The sequence below is a fragment of the Alligator sinensis genome, unplaced genomic scaffold (genome assembly GCF_000455745.1).
Source record: "Alligator sinensis unplaced genomic scaffold, ASM45574v1 scaffold368_1, whole genome shotgun sequence".
NCBI classification, from domain to species: domain Eukaryota; kingdom Metazoa; phylum Chordata; order Crocodylia; family Alligatoridae; genus Alligator; species Alligator sinensis.
In genome coordinates, this window is record NW_005842025.1 from 2812331 (window position 1) to 2823046 (window position 10716).

General features: G+C 49.9%; 1 protein-coding gene across 1 annotated transcript in view; it reads left to right on the forward strand.

Moving 5' to 3' along the window:
• Positions 1-309, forward strand: part of LOC102378524 (ER degradation-enhancing alpha-mannosidase-like protein 2) — a 20704-nt gene extending 20395 nt beyond the window's left edge. Inside the window, 1 exon segment of the mRNA XM_025202437.1 lies at positions 1-309. This exon segment is cut by the window's left edge and continues 30 nt beyond it. Within this exon segment, the coding sequence (XP_025058222.1) occupies positions 1-252 (252 nt within the window). The 3' untranslated portion in view covers positions 253-309.
• Positions 310-10716: the final 10407 nt, after the last annotated feature.

Below are 10716 nucleotides of genomic sequence, written 5' to 3' on the forward strand. Positions count from 1 at the left end.
TGGGAAATAGAAGACTTGATGAGGGAATTTTACTCTCTAAAGAGAAACAAAAAATTAACGTTAAAAAGAACCACAGACCAAAGCGAAGGGGAAAGCCAAAAACCCTCTGTGGATACTTCCTCAGAGGGTGGTCGGATAAAAACAAACTTGAAGAACAATACAAAAAGGAAAATATCTCCCTTGAGTTGTCCCAATCAGCCCTTTAACTCCAAACTTGAAGTAATGGGACAGGTCTTTTTAGACAACACATAACTCAATTTTCATTGTGAATTCAAATATTTGTACATAATAAATCTGTTTTGGACTCTAGACTTTTTGACTTTGGGGGAATATTTTTATCTTCCAGTGATTTTAAAAAAAAAAATCATACTTCAAAATCTGATTTCCTTTTTATTGTAACCAGTCTCCTAATCAGTCATATTATACTCTTGGTTTGTACAGTCATATAAATCAGGGAGTATGGTTTATGAAAGTGGTATTCCAGAATAAGTCCCTAGAAAAGGGAATCTAAGCTATCTGTCTGTAGTACTGTGAGAAACAGCTTATTACTAACACTGTGTGTCTTACACAAGAAATTGTAGGTTTACCCTCTGATATTCATAGACTTGCATGCCCGTGGCTGGACAATAGTTCAAAGGTATCTTCTATTTCAAATGACAGGTCCTCAGTTCCCTTTATGGGACACTTTGATAAAGCCAAGGCAGCAGAATCTTCCAAGTATCCAGAAAGCTGTGTGCTCACTTGTTTCCTAGACAATCTAGCTATTTGCATTCCTTTCATTTAGAACAAGTGCTGTTGAAAACCATGCAAGGGAGTCTGGTTGAATATTTTCAGTCATTTGGAAACGGTTGTCTTGGACTTGCGATGGTGTCCAATAATCCTCCGAGTGGTCAGTTCTGCCATCCTCCAGGGAAAAGGGCTTTGAAATTGAAAGGCAGCACTTTCAGGACAAACATCATAAAATAATTTTGCTTTATTATAGCAGGAGGTATGGCCCCATTTACAAATTAACTGGCTTCCTCAACTGGTCTGAAGCCTCAGGACTGTGAGCCACTTCAGGGAGTTGAATATAATTCCAAATGTGCTCAGCACAGGAGCTGGTCTCTTGCAGCTACATAAATGCAATGCCCTTACTGTGTTTCAAAGGCCAGCTGCATTTGAAATTGTAGATTTCTGATGTGATGGGAGCTAAACTGACCAAGGCTGGAGATGCCAGGATCTGGTTCTACATTACTAGTCCTAGTCCTCTTTGACTTTGCTTTCATGTATAATATACCTTTTTGCTTGGGATAGCGATGTGTTGGAGCTGACCTGTGAGGAGAACATTGTGTGTCCTGTTACACTAGTGCCTGAGGCTTTAAGCATGAAAGGTGCCTGTGTGGCTGTCACAAAGAGCTTGCTTTGGGTGCCTTTAAGTGATTCACCTGAACTAAACACTCTCTTTCCTTTATATCCTTATAAAGTACTTCAGTTAGTGTTTTCTTCTGGTAATGTCAATGATTCTCTTCCTTCTTTGGTTGTTCTATGAAACGCTGTAGCCAGAAACAATGCTAATGTTGAAAAACAACTGAACAGAATGATAATTGCATGAGCCACCTTCCTTCACCAAGCTTGTTGGAATAGGTATACGTTTAATCTGACCTGTGGCAGATCCTAGTTTTTTGGTTTTTATCCCAGCAATGCTCTTTGCAATCCATGAGAAGCATGTTTTATGGCTAGGAAAAACTCCTAAGTAGCCATTGGTCAGAAGAGACTTAGATCTTCTGCCGTACAACAGCCCCACAGTTGCCTTCTTTCCTTCCCAAGTATTACTTTCCTAGAGTCACTTAAAAATGTAGCACTGGTAACTCATATGCAGCAACAAGAACATGGGCTTTTTTTCCCCACTTTTCTAATAGCATCCTCCTGCTGGTGGTGTTAGATCTTTATGGGTCAGTGAGACTTGCTATCCAGTCTGGTGTAGGCAGCCAAGTTTATTTAATAGATTTCATAGACATTAGGGCTGGAAGGGACTTTGTAAGATCATCGGGTCCAGGCCCCTGCCCAAGGGGCAGGAAGTCAGCAAGAGTCAAAGAATCCCAGCAAGATAAATGTCCAAATGTTTCTTGAAAGTGTCCAGAATAGGTGCTTGCACCACCTCTGGGGGGAGTTTATTTCAGGCCTTGAGGGCTCAGACAGTAAAGAAGTTTTTCCTTATGTCCAGCCTAAAATGATCTTGCAGGAGTTTATGACCATTGAACCTTGTCATCCCCTGGGGTGCTCTGGTGAACAGGTGGAAAAGTTCCCCCAGATCCTGATGCACACCCCTTATGTACTTATAGGCTGCCACCAAGTCACCCCTGAGCCTGTGATTCTCCAGGCTGAAGAGACCCATAGCTCACAGCCTCTCTTCATAAGGCCTGTTCTCATGCCCTGTGATCATGCACATTGCTCTCCTCTGGACTCTTTCAACCTTGTCCACATCCTTCCTAAATTGTGGAGCCCAGAATTGGATGCAGTACTCCAGCTGCGGCCTCACCAAGGCTGAGTACAGTGGGAGGATAACATCCTGGCTCTTGCTCGAGATGCATTGGTAGATGCAAGCCAGAGTTTTGTTCACTTTGCCAGCTGTGGTATTGCATTGGTGGCTCATATTAATCTTGTGGTCAGTCATGACCCTCAAGTCTCTTTCAGTCATGGTGCTAGCAAGTGTAGCAAGTGTAGCATTGCTGAGCTTATAAGTGCGATGTTGGTTTTTATTCCCACCTTGCATTTCTCCATATTGAAAGCCATCAGGTTTTCATCCACCCACCCTGCAATCCTGTCAAGGTCAGCCTGGATCACCAGCCTATCCTCAAATGTGGAGAATCTTCTCCAAAGTTTGGTGTCATCAGTGAACTTGGCCAGTCTGCTCAGTGTCCAGATCATTTATGAAGACATTAAAGAGTACAGGTCCGAGAACGGAGCCTTGGGGGACACCACTAGTCACTGAGTGCCATGTTGATTCGGTTCCATCAACTACCACTCTCTGGGTTTAACCTCGGAGTCAGTTCCTCAGCGATTGGACAGTGGAGTAGATGAGGCCGCATTTGCCCGATTTTTTTTTCCATGAGGACATCATGGAACACCAGGTCAAAGGCTTCTTTAAAGTTCAAATATATGACATCAACTGTCCCAGCCTCCTGCGGAGGGTTCAGGATTGAGAGTATGGTCGGGGGTAGAAAGGTAAGAAAGGTTTATTGACTTAACAAAAACACAACTACGTGTAGTAACAAAACAAACAATGACAGACAAAAGCAATTTGCATCGGCAACTTACCGGCGGTCCCCTCTGATGCCTGATGCACAGCAAGCTTCTCTTTCCACAAAGTTCAGCGAAGTCAGGCGTCCCTGAATGACACTGTCTAAAGGGGTACCGGGAAGGACCCTGGAATGCAGTCCTTGGGCTCCTCGAGGTCCACGGGCCCACTGATCCAGGCAACAGCTAACTAATCCTTTTCACAGAGCTGTATCTTCCTTCTGAATGGTTTCCAGATATTTCAGCCAATTTAAAGCTGCTGAATGGTTCTGATAACATACAACCACTCAGATTCCTTTTACTTCAACTGTCCTTAGACTGACCAATTAGCAGTACAAGCCTTGCATTCCTTTGATGAGGTAATTTTAACTACGCCACAGGGCCTTACTACTTCAAGGCTTTGCTAAATTTACTAGGCCTTACTTTATACAAGGCCTCACTACATCTTAATCTTTAATTAGGCTTTTAGCAACAACATACAGCTTTAATATCTAAACAAATATAGAAAAACACTGTCTAATCTTCATAGGGCCTTCAGCAAGCACCTTTATCGCACAAACGTAATTTCAGCTATCACAATCAACCTCCTTCCTTTTGTCCAGGTGATATGTCACCTGGTCATAGAAGGAAATGAGATTGGTCAAGCAAGACCTACCCGCAACAAACTTGTGCTGGCTAGCCCTCAGGATTGTTGCCTTGTGTTAGCCTGTTAAGAATGGTTTGTTTGATCATTTTTTCCAAAATCTTCCCAGGGATTGAGGTCAAATTGATTGGCCTGTAGTTTCCCAGCTCTTCTTTCCTCCTTTTCTTAAAGATGGGCACCACATTGGCCCACTTCCAATCTTCAGGTACTTCACCCGCGTGCCACGAGTTCTCAAATATCCTCGCCATTGGCCGTGCTATGATGTCTGCCAGTTCTTTAGCGTTCTTGGGTGCAACCTATCTGGACCAGCTGATTTGTGAGGGTCCAGCGTCTCAAGATGCTCCCTCACAAGATCCGCGCCAATGGTGGCCATATATTCATCTTCACTCCAGTCATCCCTCATCATTAATCATTAAGCAGATTGGCTTTTTCCTGGGTGTCGGTAGTCAGGTCGCCTAGTTTAGCAGGGGTCCAATGTTGCCCTTGTTTTTATTTTGACTCCCCACATATCTGAAGAAGGACTTTTTATTGTCCTTGATTTATGGAGTTCAGTTGCAGTCTTGGCTTTTCTAGTTTGTTCCCTGCAGGTGCGGACCAGTGCAGTATACTCCACCTTAGTGGTGTTTCCTGTCCTCCATCCACTATACGCCTTTCTTTTTAGACGTAGGAGGTCCATGAGTTCCCTTTTGAGCCAAGGGGGTTATTGAGCCCTTTTACCACCTTTTCTACAGGTGGGAATGGACTCCCCTTGTACTTCTAGGATCGCTTCCTTAAGGAGCAACCATTCATCATGAACTGCCCTCCCTGTAAAATCATGGCCTCTCAAGGCCTCAAGAACCAGCTTCCTGAGCTTATGAAAGTCAGCTTTCCTAAAGTCAAGGACTGTTGCATTGCTGGCTGACTTGCCAGCTTTGCAATGGATATTGAGAGTGGTGCTGCAGGGACTCATGGTCGCTGTCACCCAGCTTCCCTTTGATTCTTAGATTGCTGATTAGATCACCCCTTTGGCCAGTACCAGGTCCAGCAGCGCCTTGCCTCTTGTCAGCCCATAAATTTCTTGGGACAGGTAGAGCTCATCCACTCATATGAGGAAGCTTTGTGACTGATCAGATTTGGGCAAGTGCTCATCCCATGAGATGTCTGGGTAGTTGAAGTCTCCCAAGATGACCATGCACCGAGAACGTGCAGCCTTGGCCTGTTCCCTGGCAAATTCTTGGTCAAGCATTTGTTCCTGGGTTGGAGGTTTGTAGTAGACTCTCCTACCATTGTATCCCCTTCACTACATTCCCCTCATATTCTAACCCAAAGGGTCTCTAGTCGTCCTCCTTGGGTGCCAGTCTCAGCTTGTAAGTACATGCAGCTCTCCTTCATGTAGAGCTACACCCCCCCACTTTTTTTCAGCACAATCTCTCCTGTACAGGGTATAGCCATTTATACCGGTAGTCCAGTCATGGAAGGAGTCCAGCCAGGTCTCTGTGATCCCTATGAGATCATAGTCATTTCTGTTTAGCAGAAGGACCAGCTTCTGTTTATTCCTGATACTCCTAGCATTAGTATACAGGCACACAAGTGTGCTGTTGGAGGCCCTAGGCTTCCTTGTACTCATGGAAAAACTGTTCCTGGGCTGGGGTAGAAGTGTGTTCCCTTGAGTATCGTAACCTGCTGGTTTTGCGGTTGATGCTTGATGAGCTTGCTCCGGTGGTTGTCCGCCCGTCCTTCGGCAAGCTTAGTTTAAAGCCCAGTTGAGCAAGTCAGCCATTCTAGCTGAGAAGAGCTTCATCCCCAGTGGAGTGAGGTGGAGGCCATCTTTTCCCAGCAGACCACTGCCTCTCTCTCCAAAGAGTGGACTGTAGTCATAGAACCTGAAGCCTTGACGGTGGCACCAGCGCCGCAGTCTTCTGTTTACTGCCTTGATTGATCTCTCCCTCCTCTGCTCGTGATCTGTAACCAGAAGAATCGAGGAAAAAACCACCTGCGCTCCCAAGCCCATGAGCCCCACTCCCAGAGCCTTGTAGCCACTCGTGACCCAGCTGGGATTGCTCCAAGCTGTGTCATTTGTACCCACGTGGATAAGGAGCATAGGGTAGTGGTTGGAGGGCCGGATAAGTTTTGGGATCCTCTCAGCCACATCCCGGATATGGGCTCCCAGGAGGCAGCAGACCTTCTGGGCTAAGGGGTCAGGGCAACAGATTGCTCTCTCTGTCCCCCTCAGGACCACTTTGTGTTTCATCTTAGGGATGATAGCTGGTCATGTTTCTTCATCACTTGCAGTAGCTGGCAGCTCTTCAGGCTCTACTGGTGCTGCAAGAGGTTCATACCTGTTGTAGAGATCCAGGTGAATGGTGACCCTGGTACAGTGAGCCTTGGGGCCAGAGACAACCCTTGTCCAGCCCCCTGGCTGGACAGTATGGGAGTGCCTCTTGGCCTCCCTGATCCTGGCAGAGGACCTAGGTTGCTCTTCTGTCCTGGGGTGAAGGACTTGGCAGTAGGAGTCAATCTCCCTGATGGCACGTAGCCTCTGCACCAAGGTCTGATGCTCCACTATCTGGGATTCCAGAGACTCCAATATGGAGCAAACCTCACAAGGGGAGGTTGCAGTACTCCTGATCCCATGTGCCTGGAGTCGTGCCAGGCAGACACCGCAGCTGAGAGCCAGGGGCTCCATCTGAATGAAGGCCAGAAACATGGGTTCCACCTGGGTAGAGGCCAGGAAGTACCAGAGGGGAGGGATCCAGCCACAGGGGGGAACCTCAGGGTGTGATGTGTCCCACGCACCATTGCGCCGGTAGTAGTTAGGCTATACTGTGCCAGCCGCTCCCTTGAGGTTCTCTGCCTAAGGCCTTGGCCCCTCCTGCTTGAACTCCTGCGCTGGGCCTAGAAGCGCACCTGTTTGTGCCTTCTGTTCACAAGACTCCGGTCGCATGGCTCCCTGTGGGGCTGGGCGAAGTAGGAACTGGGGTGGGGGCGTGACCCTCCTCAGCTCCTCACAGCTGAGTTAAGTCCCTCCCACCACAGGCGCCCACTTACCTCCGGCTAGGCTGAGGGTTGTCGGGGGTCCTGGGGCTCACAGGGGCACAATGGGCTTCTGCCCGTGCGTCCTGCTCCAGAGCCAGGGGTCAAATGTGGCTTCTGCCATTGACAGGTCCTTTTAAGCTGTGCATGCATTATGAGGAACACTGGGGCTTTCAGCAATAGGTAGATTCACATATTGCTGAATTAAATTTGAGGTTGTGTTGAGTTTCCCCGTTCCTTGTTGACAGGGTTAGATAAGATTATTTCCTAGTTTGTGTAGTCTTTGTCTGCAGTGGTGCTTCTAACTTGGCACGCAAGCAAAGATTAAATGCTGACACCTGGGCTTCAAAAGCCTGTTGCAACACTGTTTAGGTTGTGGGGGGACAAAGGGGTAAGGAGGCAAGCAACCTGATCTCCACCCCATGTTCCCTTGGCCCTTGTCTGCCCCAGTGCCTGCCCCTCATGGTACCTGCACACTGTTGCCTGCCCACCCCCAACCCACCTACAGTGCCTGTGCGCCCCTATGGTGCTAGCATCTCCTGCTGCCTGCAGTGGCAGCTCTGGATGTCAGAACTGCTGCCACCACTGCTGCTGTTGCTGTGTGGCTGGGCCAGGGCTGGAGCTACCAGGTGCCCTGGGTATACCCTAGGTGAATTATGTGCTCATGCAATTTTGCACATAAAAGGCATGACTGTGCATAATTTTGCATAATTGAACTGGGGCCATAACTGAACATGGGGCAGGCTCTGTGCCTCCACCTCCATGATGTGGAGGCACAGAGCTGTGCAACTGGACAGCTGGGTAAGTGGGGAGGGGAGCTCCTGCCTGCAGCGGGGGGAAGGAGCATGGAGTTTATGGGTGGGTCTGTGAGTGGGTATGGGCCATATGCCATTGGGCTGGGACAGACAGCTGGCTGACCGGCTCAGCACCTCTATGTGGGGCTTCCAGCACTTCAGTGGGAAGCTGCACGTGGAGGCAAGCAGGAGCCCACCTGGCCTTTGCCTCCATGTGCAGCTTCCGACTGGAATATTGAAAGTCCCATGTGGAGGGCCAACTGGGCCCAGACCAACCTCATGGCACGTGGACCTGGAACTCACACGCCATCGGGCTGGGCAGGAAGCTGCACATGGAGGCACGGAATCACGCACCATTGGGCCAGGTGGGCTCCGGCTTGCTGCCACACGTAGCTTCCAGCTGGAGTGCTGAAAGCCCCACATGGAGGCACGGAGCCCGCCCAGCCCGACAGCTGCTCCTGGTCTACAAGCCATCAGGCTGGGCCAGCTGGCTCCATGCCACTACATGGGGCTTCCAGCACTCCAGTAGGAAGTCACACATGGAGCCCGCCTGGCCTGATGGCACATGGCTTCTGCCTGCTGTGCCATGAGCCCCATATACTAGCAGGGAGCCAGCCCAGTCTGGTTTCAAAGTGCATGCCAGTGGGCCAGACCAGCATACGCAGGTCCTGAGACTCAGCCAGAGGTATGCACTGCTGGGGGCTTTGCCCGCCATGAGCACCCCAAGGGCCTGCTGTCCCTGAGCCGCCAGTGGCAGGAGCTGTGCACCATGGGAGAGAGGTGGAATGTGGTGGGAGACCCACACCCAGTTTCAAAACCCCACACACCCACATCCCTTCACAACCCCTCCCACATACATCACCTATTCCCATACCCACCCGCCTTCACACACACCAATCTGCCCATAACCCCTACGTACACATCCACACTCCTTCAAACCCCGCCCCCACAAACCCACACCTCCATCTGTCCGCGAACCCTACACATGCAACCTTCACGAATCCCCCCACACATCCCCCCAACCATACAAAGTACATGCATATATTTCTAAAGAAGGTTCAAATACTGTTTTATTTAGTTTAGTTTGTAAAAACAACCCCCCCCACATAATTTTGAGGGGTTTTTGCACATAATTTCCTGAGGTGTACCTGGGCACAGGTGGGGCTAGAGCCATGACTGATGGTAAGTGACAGGGGTAGGGGTGTGCAGGGCTTGTTTGGGGGGCAGGGTGCCAGTGGGGGGGGGAGGCGGGGAGGCAGCTACTACATCTTTGACACTAGCCCTGGGCTTGGGGCCGGAGTCAGAGCTGAAACAGCCTTCTACCCCCATGTTGAATGAGGGAGGGGGAAAAAACCTTGTCTTGGATTTGAGTAAATACCGTAATAATACATGGATGGGCAAAATGGTGGATCTGGCCTGTGGCCAGGTTCCATTTCCTAGAAACCCCTGCCTGTGCCGCTCTGGCTGGTCTTCATGGAGACCCCAGTAGCATCTGGACTGTGACAGCCCCATGCTCCCAGGGTCTCCATGGATATCGGCTTGGAAAGCAACTCTGTTCAGGTTTGGGGTGGGGGAGGGGGCAAGGGGAATGAACAGAGGCTGGTGGGGCACGGTGCCCATGCTGCTGCGGTGGTGTCGGCAGGGGGAAGGGGTGGTGGCGGCAGCGCCGGAGGCCAGTGGCAATCGGCAACCATCCGCAGACGCTGATGGCCAGCAGCGATCGGCGATCACCTGCAGATGCTGCCAGCATCAGTGATGGCTGCCAGCAGCAATCGGCGACCACCCGCAGACGCCACTGGCGGTGTCAGAAGTAGGGAGGGGTGGCGAACGGCAACCGCCCGCAAGCGCCACTGGCAGTGTCCACGGTGCTTCTGTATGGGGGTGCAACCTTCAATCAAGGGGTGTACGTGCACCTGCGTACACCCCTATGCGTCACCAATGACAAGGGGTAATGAGTAAGCAGCCTGACCTCCACCCCATGTTCCCCTAGCCCTCATGTGCCCCCACTTCCCAAAAGAGACAGGATCCAGTAATCCACCCCCTCTTTATTATTCAGATGACTTTGCCAACCTTTTTAAAAGACAAGCTCTCCCACCACAGGTAGGGGCAATCTTGGGGCACTGCCAGGCCTCGGGTCTGTGCAGATGTAGTTAGGGATTTTCTGGAAGGGCTGGATGTTTTTAAATCTGCGGGCCCTGATGCCCTCCACCCATGGGTGTTGAGAGAGCTGGGGGGGGTCATTGCTGTGCCCTTGGCCCGGCTGTACGAGCGATCATGGTCCATGGGCCAGGTGCCTGGAGATTGGAAACTAGCTAATGTGGCCCCCATTTATAAGAAACGGAGAAAGGAGAACCCAGGAAACTATAGGCCCATAAGCCTCACATCAGTCTTGGGGAAAATCCTTGAAATAATCATCAAGGATCACATCTGTGAGGGGCCAGCAGGGGAGATCATGCCCAGGGGAAATCAACATGGGTTCATCAAAGGCAGGTCCTGCCAGACCAACCTGATGGCCTTTTATGACCAGGTAAACTAAATCCCTGGATGATGGTGTTGCCATGGACGTAGTCTTTCTGGACTTTAAGAAGGCCTTTGACACTGTCTCTCACCACATTCTCATTAATAAATTGAGCGACTGTGGCATTGATGCCTACGCAGTTGGATGGGTCAAAAATTGGCTGATGGGGCGCACCCAGAGAGTGGTGGTGGACAGGTTATACTCAACCTGGCGGGATGTGAATAGTGGGGTCCCCCAGGGCTCGGTCCTGGGGCCCACACTGTTCAACATCTTAATCAGCAACTTGGACGAAGGGGTGGAAAACATGTTGTCCAAGTTTGCCGATGACACCAAAATGTGGGGAGAGGTAGGCACGCTTGAAGGGAGAGACAGGCTGCAATTAGATTTAGACAGACTACAGAAGTGGGCGGATGGTAATAGGATGGGGTTCAATGTAGATAAATGCAGGGTGCTGCACCTGGGGAGAAGGAATC